Source organism: Hemitrygon akajei, chromosome 11 (genome assembly GCF_048418815.1).
Source record: "Hemitrygon akajei chromosome 11, sHemAka1.3, whole genome shotgun sequence".
Taxonomy (NCBI): Eukaryota; Metazoa; Chordata; class Chondrichthyes; order Myliobatiformes; family Dasyatidae; genus Hemitrygon; species Hemitrygon akajei.
In genome coordinates, this window is record NC_133134.1 from 69110135 (window position 1) to 69122486 (window position 12352).

At 38.1% G+C, this 12352-nt stretch overlaps 1 protein-coding gene across 8 annotated transcripts in view; it reads left to right on the forward strand.

Annotated features, from left to right (window-relative positions):
* LOC140735685 (myosin phosphatase Rho-interacting protein-like) overlaps positions 1-12352 on the forward strand; it is a 307455-nt gene that overhangs the window by 112145 nt on the left and 182958 nt on the right. For all 8 annotated transcript variants that reach the window (XM_073061042.1, XM_073061038.1, XM_073061039.1 and 5 more), the window contains exon 5: positions 10333-10417. In XM_073061042.1, coding sequence (XP_072917143.1) covers positions 10333-10417 — 85 coding nt within the window. The remainder of the gene's footprint in view (positions 1-10332; positions 10418-12352) is intronic.

Sequence of the window (12352 nt, forward strand, 5' to 3'; positions counted from 1 at the left end):
TCATTTGTGGCTTCTGTGGTTCCCTGGAAAGTTCCATAAACACTGAACCTCCTGGGAGTAAAAAAATTATCCTCATTATCTGTCTTAAATGGGTAAACTCTTGTCTGAACCATTCCTTTGGGTCTGACTCCCTCAGAATTTTCTATGTATTAAAACAGCACCTTTCATTTTTAAATTAAATTCAGAGGATGTTGGAAAGACTTGGCAGGTGGAGCTGCATCTGTTAATTAATCCTGCCTCAGTACACATGACCAACCTATTTCCTGGTTAGTTTCTCAAGGTATTGTTCGGAGAAGTTGCCCAGATGTCCGAATGACCCTATCCTTGTAGCTACTTTTGCCATTTTGATTTGTCAAAATTCTGCAACTAAAGTTCAGGAGCACAGTATCATTCCCAGTTGAAACTGTGTGGTGAGTTTAATGCAAACAAGCAAGTATTTGAATCCGAAATTCCAAGATCTGAATTTTTTTTGAGTGCTGACATGATGTCACAAATGGAAAATTCCACAAACCACTGGGAAGTTTTCTAGGTGATGTGCACCTGACAGTAGTGAATATAAGTTATTGAAAAATAGAAAAATTGCATAAAATGAAAACTGAACATCATAATTGTGTATTGTCAGCATTGGAGTGAAAATGTCCCATTTAGTGCTGATCATGAAATAAGCAAAGATCTATCATGATGAACTGAAAATTGAAGGTAAATGTGAATATTCAGTAGGCAGGTTGCAGAAATTTGAGAAAAGGCACAGCATTAAATTTTTAAAGAGTTTGCTGATCACCAGAACCATGATGTTGATTGTTTACATAAACCTCAAAAAAGGTAAAATACAGATGTAGTGTACTGTGATTTTTTTTTTGGGAATCTTCCGGTTTAAGATTGCACTACCAAATGTGAGCAACAGCTCACGGATAGTTGGAAAGACAAGAAATTTGACTAAAAACTTCATTAACAACACCTTTTCTGAAGTAAATTGTAGTAAACTATCACCACAAACAACGAAGAAGCAAGCAGAAGTGAAGCTGATTTGTAGAATGGGCCGTGTGGGTGCATCGCAAAGCGTGTTCATGGGGTCACAGACAGAGTTGGTATGACTATTGGTGATGGAGTGAGTGATATGGAGAGGAGTCGATGTGGAAGAGGTTCGATGACTGTCCGCCTAACCCACGTGGAAGGTTAGATCGCTCCAGGCACTGAGCTGATTTAGAGAGATCGAGAATGGCTTTGGTCTGTGCAGCCCAAGTGGGATCTGGGATCTGGGTTCTAGAATGAAGCACTCCCCAGTGTTTGGATAATTTAAATGCTGGTCTCGACAGACTGGAAGGCCCGAGTGTCGGGGCAGGAGAAAAGGGTTGGGTTGATTTCGCTTGCTCTCCTGTGATGTTCACTCCTCTCTCTGCAGCACCGAGGCTGTGAACTGCTCTGGTGGCTGCGAGTTTCATGCCATTTGTGCCCACAAATATGATGAACTGAGATTGAGTCTTGGGTCTACTCTGGCTGTTCCAGGCAGTGGATCTAAGGACTCGATCTGGTTTGGAATGCTGTTGTTTGCATGACGTGTGCATGTTTTTCCTGTCTTTCTCAGAGGGGTGGTTTTGGTCTTTCTCTTATTAAAATTGGGTTCTTCAGGTTTCTTGCTTTGTGGCTGCCTGTGAGCAAACAAATCTGTAGGTTGTATAATCTATACATTTGTTAATAATAAAAGTACTTTGACTTTGTAACCTTTTAATCAAAACGTGGCATTGTCAGTATTGACTGAAAGCCTGCCGTTGTCTGTCGGTGTTTAACAGCTGATTCGGGTATTCTCCCGATGCTGCTGTGCTGTTTTTGTTACCTTGCACACATTATACTTTCATTATATTAATGGTACGTAATAATTCTTGGTTATGTACATGTGTGTGATGAACAACTGTAAGACAAGGACTGCTTACCAGTAGCACATAAATTCAAAATCAGAAATGATGATGATCCCAAGCTATCTCATTATATATTCCAAAATCCAAAATCTGAAACACTTCCAGCCCCAATCATTTTGGGATAAGGGGGTACTGTACTACCTGTACTAAATTTTATCATTCATTATTTTCCTGAATAAACAAACATGCAATTAATACTTCTACAATGCTTAACAGTCCTCTATCACCAAACATATTCACCTAACTCCTTTTTAAAGGCTGATTCTGAATCATTTTTGTTCAATATATTCACTGTCTCTAACTGTCTCAAGATATCTAACTTGAAGCTGGATATTACTGTTCTATTACTTTTTGGATCGCTTAATAAGCTCTGTGTTTATCAAAGATTTCTGTGCTTAGATTATTTTCTCTGTTAAACATGGCGAGGATTTACAAGGTTCTGTAACATTTCTTGCTCTTGTTTAAAGGAAATAGGAATAGACTATTTGTCCCCTTGTATTTCACCATACTGGCAGAGCAGGGCTGACTCTTATCTGCACTAACCCTATATCTGAGTGAAACTGGAGTCTTAGCAATTACTGTTATGTTTTGATTCCTAGTTTGTCAGATCTTGAAATATAAACAAAGTACCTTAAAGAGCATTGCAGAGAATAAAGAAGCAATTGGCGCAAGTGAAAAAGCATTGTTTTAAATTCATTTTGTACTATGTCATTTGAGAAATAAAGAAGAATTTGTAGCTTTGATTCATCCCAAATAATTTTTGTTTTACAGTTATGTGCCTTCTGAGTACAGTCACAGTAGGAAAGTCAACTTGAACACAGCAAAGCCTCACAGGCAGCAACATGATAAAGATCAGAAGATGAGTTTTTGTGATGTTGATAGTGAGCTAAACATTAGTGAGATGCCAGGAAAAACAACTCTAGTCTGAGTAATATTGCCATCCACCCATGCAGGAGAGATGGCCACAATTTAGCAAATCAGCTGATGTTAATTCTGTCAGCACAGTATTTCCCCAAGTCTTCCCCAAGTGTTCACTCAGATATTTGTGTTCAAGTACCTGGAGTGAGATTTGGAATGCACAAATTTTAAACTGAAGTGCGAGTGCGACAATTGAATACAAAATATGTTTAGTTTGTAATGTAGGCAGTATGATTCTCAGCAGCTGAAAATATTATAGGTTGACAAAATAAATGAGTTAAGTCTAGTTAAAGACTAAATAAAGATTTATTTTGCTGTCTGTGATCTGAACATTTAAATTTAAAAACAAGTTGATATAACCAAAGTTTTTGCCCTTTTGTACTTTATCTTTTGCTATGTTGTTTGTGAAAACATGGGTGACAACAATGCTTCACTTCAATGCCTTCGATGCTCGCTTTGACAGTCAAAACAAGGAAGAACCATCATGAACTCCTGCAACCCTGATAATCCTGTGATTGCAGTCTCTGAGGCAGACATGTAGGCAGACTTCAGGAGGGTGTACCCACAAAAAGCACCCATCCCAAACAGAACCTGGCCAGGCACTAAAGACTTGTGCTGATCAACTTGCTGGAGTGTTCACTGAGATCTTTAACCTCTTGCTTCAGCAGTGTGTGGTACCCACCTGCTTCAATGACTATCGTCCAGCAGCACTTGCATCCATAATGATGAAGTGCTTTGAGAGTTTTTCAGCTCCAGCCTAAAAGGTGATTTGGATCTGCCTCAATTTGCCTACTGGAACAGCAGGTCCACAGCAGATGACTTCTCATTTACTCTTTACTTGACACTCCAACATCTGGAGCGCAAAGATGCATACATCAGGATGCTCTTTATTGACTACAGTTTGAGCATTCAATACCAACATCCCCTCAAAACCAATCAATAAGCTTCAAGACCTTGGCCTCAGTACCTCCTTGTGCAGTTGAATCCTCGATTTCCTCACTTGCAGACCCCAGACAGTTTGGATTGGCAACAACATCTTCATGATTTCCATCAGCACAAGTGCATCTCAAGGCTGTGTGCTTAGCCCTCTGCTGTACTCGCTTTATTCTTATGACTATATGGCTCCAATGCCATACTCAAGCCTGTTTTGGACTGAATCAAAGGTGGTGATGAATCAGCATATAGGAGGAAGATTGAAAATCTGGCTGACAACGATGTTAGTAAGACTAAAGAGCTGATTATTGACTTCAGGAGGAGAAAACTAGAAATCCATCAGCCAGTCCTCATCAGAAGATCAGAGGTGGAGAGGGTCAGCAACTTTAAATTCCTCAATGTTATTATTTCGGAAGACCTGTCCTGGGCCCACTCATAAGTGCAATTACGCAGAAAGCATAGCAGTGCCTCTACTTCCTTATCTTATCGCAGGAAAGCAGTATCGATCTTCAGAGACGCTTCCTGTAGCTGCCATCAGGAAGAAGGTACAGGGGGCTCAAGACCCGCACCACTTGCAAGAAAGTGAATCTCAGGGTTGTATATGGTGACATATATACACTTAAGATAAATTTACTCTTTTTTATGAGTTTTTACAATGGAACAGAACAAAAAAAAAGAAAAAGAGGTTTATACGGTGCAAAACAAACATATCAAAGTACAATTCATAACAAATTAAGCAAAGCACCCACAGTAGAATCATGTAAAGTTAGTTATCACCCCACCCTCCCACTACCCAACTCCAAGCCAACCTTGCAATATATAAAAAAGTTAATCAGAACTACAGGCAGTCCCCGAGTTACGAACATCCGACTTACGGACAACTCGTACTTACAAATGGCCTGCCATAAAGCCTATTATATTGAAAATCAGAGTTAAATACAATGGTTCGTAACGACTCTCCAGCACCAGGTCCATCATGTTACCTCACAAATGCCCCTTTCGGTATGCAAGACATCGATGCAACCGTACTGTACTGTATCTGTTCCATTGAAGGGAGGGATGCACTCTTAATCAATATGGGCATTATGAAAATATTCAAGAAAAGGTCCCCACACCTTTTGGAACTTTATATCTGAATTAAGAAGTGAATAATGAATCTTTTCAAGGTCTAAGCAGGACATAACATCTCTAAGCCATTGAGCATGGGTGGGTGGGGCAGCATCTCTCCACCTAAGAAGGACTGCACGTCTGGCCAAAGGAGAGGCGAAAGACAATGTACAATGCTTAGTCAGAGTTAAATGCATGTCAGCTTCTCCCGAAGTACCGAAAAGAGCAATCAGAAGGTTAGGTTCAAAATAGCAATTAAATATGTGAGATAAAGTTGAAAAAACATCTCTCCAGAATTTCTCCAAGCTAGGACAAGCCCAATACATATGAATAAGAGAGGCCTTGCCCCCTTTGCACTTATCACAACAGGGACTAATATCAGGATAGAACCGTGACAATTTGGTTTTAGACATATGAGCCCTGTGTACCACCTTGAACTGTAAAAAGCAGTGGCGAGCACATAGAGGAGTTGAATTAACTGACTTGAGAATTGAATCCCAAACCTCGTCAGACAAAGAAAAATTTAAATCATGCTCCTAGGCAGTTTTAATTTTGTTGAAGGGGGCTCGCTTCAACATCGTTAACATATCTCGAATAGTAGATATTAAACCTTTACCCAATGGATCTATGTGAAGAAACAAATCCACAACATTTTTAACGGGTACCTCAGGAAAGTTTGGTATTACAGGGTTGATAAAATGTCCAATTTGGAGCTATCTAAAGAAATGACTGTTGGGTAGGCCAAACTTTACAGACAATTGTTCAAAAGTTGCAAAGCAGTTATCTATAAAAAGATTTTCAAACCACCTAATGCCCTTTCTGTGTCAGTCTAGAAATGTTAAATCCTGCATAGAAGGCTGAAAAAGATGATGATGTAGAATAGGAGTGGAGAGAGAAAAACCATGAAGCCTGTTATGTTTTCTGAATTAAGGCCATATTCTCAGTGTGTCTGATAACTGGATTAACAATTGATTTAGGCAAATGGCAAGGAAGTGCGGAGATGGAGAGATCCTTATTAAAGTGAAACTCCATTGCCACCCATATTGGGCAGTCAGACTGATTATAAAAGCAAGACCTAAAGGTAAGGGAACTTATGTTGGCTGCCCAGTAACATAAACAAAAATGGGGCAAGGCCATACCACCTACCCTTTTAGGTTTTTGAGGATGAGCTTTGTTTAGTCTGGGACGTTTGCCCTTCCATAGATAGGACGAAATAATAGAATCTAACGAATCAAAAAAGCTTTAGAAATAAAAATTGGTAAAGATTGAAATAAATATAATTTATCTGAAATAAGTCTAAAAATTTAGGAAGAATAAACATTTTAACAACATTAATTCAACCTATGAAAGACATGGACAAGGGTGACCATGGTGCTAAGCTCTATATTGTATGATTTAAAAGATTAGTAAAATTTTCTCCAAAAAACGCTTATTATTTCTTGTTACTGTATTGCCAAGGTAAATAATTGATTATTTACTACTTTTAAAGGGAGGTTATGAAATTCTAGTGATTGTGCTTCTCTATTTATTGGAAAAAGTTCGCTCTTATGTAAATTAATTTTGTATCCAGAAAGCTGACTGAATTTATTAAGGAGTGAAAACATTGGGGATGAGGAGGTAGTCAGGTTTGATATAAAAAGTAGAAGATCATCAGCATAAAGAGAGATTTTGTGCTCAACAACCCCCCTCCAAATCCCTGTCAATTCAGCACAACTTCAAAACGCAATCGCCAATGGCTCTATAGCCAAATTGAAAAGTAAGGGACTTAAAGGACACCCTTGCTGGGTGCCACATTTAAGACTAAAATGTTGTGATTGCTGATAATTAGTCGAGACTGAAGCAGTGGGGTGTGAATATAACAATTTAATCCATGTCGTAAAACTTCGTCCAAAATCAGATTTTTCCCAAACCACCAAAAGATAGTTCCGCTCCACAGGATCAAATGCTTCCTCCGCATCTAGAGAAATGACACATTCAGGAATCCTAGCTGAAGGTGAGTATAAGATATTAGATAGACTCAGTATATTTTAATAAGGGAGGCGATTTTTAATAAAACACGTTTGGTCTTCAGAAATAATTGAAGGTATAAATTCTCCAATCTACGGGCCAAAACTTTAGCCAAAATTTTAACATCACCATTTAGCAAAGAAATCGGCCTGTACGAGGAACACTCTATTGGATCTTTACCTTTTTTTGCTAAAGGAATAATACATGCCTCATTAAATAGTACTGGCAATTTACCATGTTTAAATGTGTCAGTTAAAACTAACATTAATTGAGACGAAAACAATGAGGAAAATGATTTATAGAATTTTGCAGAGAGCCCATCAGGTCCAGGAGATTTCCCAAACTGCAGTATAGATATAGCTGATGATATTTCCTCTAGTGATAATGGTGCATTCAATTTTGCTTTAAAATCGGGAGAAAGCGTAGGAATATTTAAACTGTTTAAAAAATACTCAACAGGAATATTATCATCTGGGGATTCAGTAGTATAAAGTCGAGAATAGTAGTTCTGGAATGTATCATTAATTTCAGAATGATTCAAGGTAATATTCCCATTTTCCATTGAATTTTTGTAATATGTTGTTTAACTTTGGAGCGTCTTTGTTGGTTGACTAAAACTTTACCAGATTTATTACCATGGATATAAAACCGGCTTTTACTTTCCAAAAGTTGGTGTTAATTGGGTGAGTGAAAATAATGTCAAACTTAGTTTGAAGTTCCACTCGCTTCTTATACAGCTCTGGATTTTTAGTCTGGGCATATAGTTGGTCTATTGCCTTAATTTGATTAACCAGATCTAATCATTCTTTATGGGTCTTTCTATTTAAATTCACAGTATATGAAATTATTTGAGCCCTTAGGTTTTCTTTCATAGCATCCCAAACAACCTGACTTGAGGTTTCAGATGACATGTTAGTTTTTTAAAAAAAAAAGTTATCTGGTCCTCCATAAATTTTACAAAATCATTATCCGACAACAAGGTCGGGTTGAAATGCCAATGTTTATTCATTTGGGGGGGGGGAACCAGGAAGAATTATAGACAGGGTGACTGGGGCGTGATCTGAAATAAATATACTCCGATAATCACAAGAGCAAACAGATGGGATCAACTGATTATCAATTAAAAAAAAATCAATTCTAGTAAAAGTATGATGGACATGTGGGGAAAAAAAGAATAATCTCTCACATTTGGATGAAGAAAACGCCATACATCCAAGATACCATAATTAGAAAGGAAAGACTGAATTGATAGAGCAGGTTTACTTGGTAATCTAGGAATAGAGGACGATCGATCCAAAACTGGATCTAACCAACAGTTAAAATCACCACCCAATATGAGAGAATATGAACTCAGCTCTCAGGCAATAAAGAGAAGAAACGATCAAAAAACTCCACATCATCTGAATTGGGGGCATATAAATTGGCCAAGACTACCAATTCCCCGAGACAATAATAAAATGACCATTTGTATCAGATACTTCATTATGAAGTTCAAAGGGAACATTTTGATTTATAAGAATTGAAACACGGCTGGCTTAAGCCTGAAAAGTTGAATGGAAGTGCTGCCCCACTCATCTAGACATAAGACGAGAGTTATCAGAACTAAGAACTTTCTTGCAAAAAAGCAATTGCTGCATTAAGCTGTTTAAGATGTGAAAACACCTTCCTTTTAACAGGATGGTTCAATCCTTTAATACTCCAGCTTACAGAAATCAACAGACTAACCATTGTCCTTTAAAAAAAAATAGAGGATAGTAGGCATAAGCATTGTCTGAAATTCAAGTAACAGCTCTGGGGCAAAAGTGTAAAACGAGAAAAACAGTACAGAAAAACATCCTGAATAATACAAATGTCTAAAAGTTCTATGAATAATGTTGGTGTTAGGGTTCCTTCCCCCCCCCGACCCCAAAACAAGAAAGCTACCAAAAAACAGCAGCAAGCTCTTCAAAAAACAAAATCACCTCATAATCCCACTTCCTGTTTCTTAATATCATCATCTCCATTTTGTATCGGTTACAAAGAAGAACACTTTTAGCACTACAAACTAAAGTTATACAAAGTGAAAAGAAAAACCATTCCACTGAAATTTGATATGATTAACTCAAGGTAATAATCCAAAAAAAAGAAATGAATTAGTGCTTAAGAAAAAATATAAAGACAAGTAAACACATTTTACCTAATAACCTACCCATAAAAAAACTATGAAAAAAAAGACTTAAGAAAGAAAAATTGGAAAAAAGAGAGAAAAAAAAGTACTTCTCTACCAAAGTAAGTCATCAGCCGGAACCAGAAGGAGTCGAAGCCCCAGGGTGGTCATCAATGAATTTCTGAGCATCGGAAGCCAAATTAAACCACGTTTTGTCTCCACTAGTAAGAATTATTCGGAGGCAAGTTGGAAATCGAAGGGAAGGCCTAAATCCGCGATTATATAGTTCTGTCATAACTCCTTTAAACTCAGCTCGCAGACTCAGAACTTGGGGAGCATAGTCCTCGACAACACAAATTGGTTGATCCTTATAAACCAGCTTTCCTCTCTGACGAGCTTCTTTAATGAGAGAATCTTTCGTCTGATAACAATGAAAACAGCTAATTACAGGACGTGGCCTGTGTCCTGGGTCTGGGATAGGCCCTGAAGTGCAGTGAGCTCTGTCTATCTCGGGCAGGGTCGGAAGTATTTCGTTCCCGAAAATCTCACATACCAGAGTAGAGAAGAATTCGACAGGAGATCCATGTTCGATACGTTCTGGCATGCCGAAAATATGCAGCTTTTGACATCTGCTCCAACTTTCCTAATCAGTAACTTTGGATAATAACTTACTGTTGTGATCTCGTAAGTTGGAACAAATGCTTTCGAGCTCTTTAAAACGGTGGTCTAGCATATCTGTAGTAGACTTTAGATGTGATATGCGTCGGGCATGATCCTCCACTATGGACGTAATAGAATCCAATTTTGAATTCATCGAACTAATAGAAGACTTAATTTTAGCTATTGTCTCCTGTCTGTGTTGCACCAAAATTGAGGTAATCTTGCCCGAGGGGGCCAGTGGCAGGAACTTCTTTCTTCCCAGATTTGGTGGTCTTTGAAGCCATCGCAAAACAGGTGTATTCTCAGGCAGATAGGAAAAAATAAAAAATTTAACAGTTTGGAGTTAAAAACAAAAGGGAGAGAAGGAGTGCAGAGATAAGAAATAAAACAGAGCAATAGCTTTTAGTGACTAAACCATTGCCATCTCAACTGAAAGTCTAAATTTGCTCTGAACCTTTGCAATATTAATTCCTAAGATCGTAAACCTTTTTAGTTTTTTTATTATCTATCCTAACCACTTGCATGGGCACAAAATATTGTATTTTGTGCTTTATATTTAACATGAGCAAATTCCAATTTGTTTTTAATAAAATCCTAAGGTATAAATAATTGTTAAATCTAACGCTCTTCTGCATCTTCTTTCAGCTGGTTTGAAACACTGACTGTGTATCCACACACCAATAAACAGAATCAAAAGAAGAAACGGAAAGTGGAACCTCTTACACTTCAGGTAAAGGACATTTGGGAAGACAGTATGTAGGAGAATACATGTCAGATGAACATGGCATTTAATGGAATTTATCCTTGTTACTGTGTATCACTCTTATTTTAAATTAATAGAACAGTTCAGCACTGAACAGTCCTTTCAGCCCACGATGTTTTGCTGATTTTGATGCCAATTTATACTGAATGTCCTCCTCCTATGTATAATCCATATCCCTCCAAACCCTTCATGTGATTATCTAAAAGCTCCTTGAACTCCACCGCTACCCCTGCCTGCTTCCACCACTACCACAGTAAGCCATTCTTGGCACCAACTACCATCTGCATTAAAAAAAATCTTGTCCCTCACGTTGCCATTATACTTTCCCCCACTAATCTTAAACACATGTTGTTATGTCTTTCCTGATTTGGATTGTTATTTTATTTCTAATTACTAGATTTCACTGCTTACTTGTGCATTCACAGCTGTTGTTGATTACTCATTATTGCATTGTTAAGCAATTTGCTTTTGTCATCAGGTCAGCCATTTTATATCATTTGTACATTTCATTTAGAAGCTCTTGTTAGAAGTTGAAGGAATTTCAATCAATATTTGAATCTGCCTTTCATAAGAATGCCGAGATGTACTGACTTTTTACACTAGCTACTTATAACACATATTGTAACACATTGGTGAATAATAAAGCTGCCTTCATCTACAACTATGCTGGAGTTACCTATCTGTGTAGCTTGAGAACATGGGAAACTCTTGAGTGAGGGCAGAATACACGTTCTCTGGTGTTGATCATTTCTACCCTGGGGAAATGGTTCTGATTGCCAACCTTATCAATGCATTAAAAACCTCATCATCACTCCCCTCAGCCTTCAGTGCTCTAGGGAGATCAACTAAAGTTTGTCCAACCTTATACCTTATACACTCTTTAAACCAGACAGCATCCTAGTTAACTACTACACCCTTTCCACAGTCTCCATATCTTTCTTATAATGGGTCAACCAGAACTGCACACAGCACTTCCAAGCATGATCTGAGCTGCAGTGCAACTTCCTTACTCTTATACTGACGCCCCTACTAATGAAGGCAAATATTCTATATATCTTCCTTACAATTTTATCTACTTGTATAGCCACTTAAAGTGAACTTTTGTTCTGGACCCCAAGTTCCCTCTATACCTCAATACTAACAAGTGGCTAGACAGCAGGAGTACCAGCATTGATCCTTGTTGAAGAATAGTGGTCATAGAACTCCAGCCAGAACAATAGCCTTCCACCCTGACTCTCTGTCTTCTAAGGACAAGACAGCTCCCAATCCAAACTTGCAATTTGTCATCGATCTTATGCATCTTTATCTCTGAATCAATCTACCATGAGGAACGTTATTAAATATCCACTGCCTTACCCATATCAAGCTCCCTTATGGTCACCTCAAAAAGGCTGCACAGAGCCATGCTGACTATTGCTAAACAGGCCATGACTTTCCAAATGTGCAGGAATCCTATCCCTCAGTATCCTCTCCGGTAGCTTCCCTGCCATTGATGTAAGGCTCACTGGCCTATAATATTTTTTTCCATTTGCAAAACAACTACCGTAGATTTCGCACTACAGAGCGCACCTGATTAAAAGCCGCTGGCTCTAATTTTAGAAATAAAATCAATTTTTTAATTGTACAGGCCGCACCGGATTTTCCGCCGCAGGTGTCCCACGTTGTAATATGAGATATTTACACAGAAAGATATTACACGTGAGGATTTTTTAACTTTTAATTAAATCCATATGGTAACATAAACAAATACATATTGCAAATGCTTTTTTTCGAACCGTGCCTGTAACGCGGCTACTTTTAAATATACGTTGCGTATACTTTTTTACTGAACAACATTCCAATATCTCCTAACGACTGGTAAAAAATATATATACTGCAGCCTACCAGGAAAAGTTATTGATC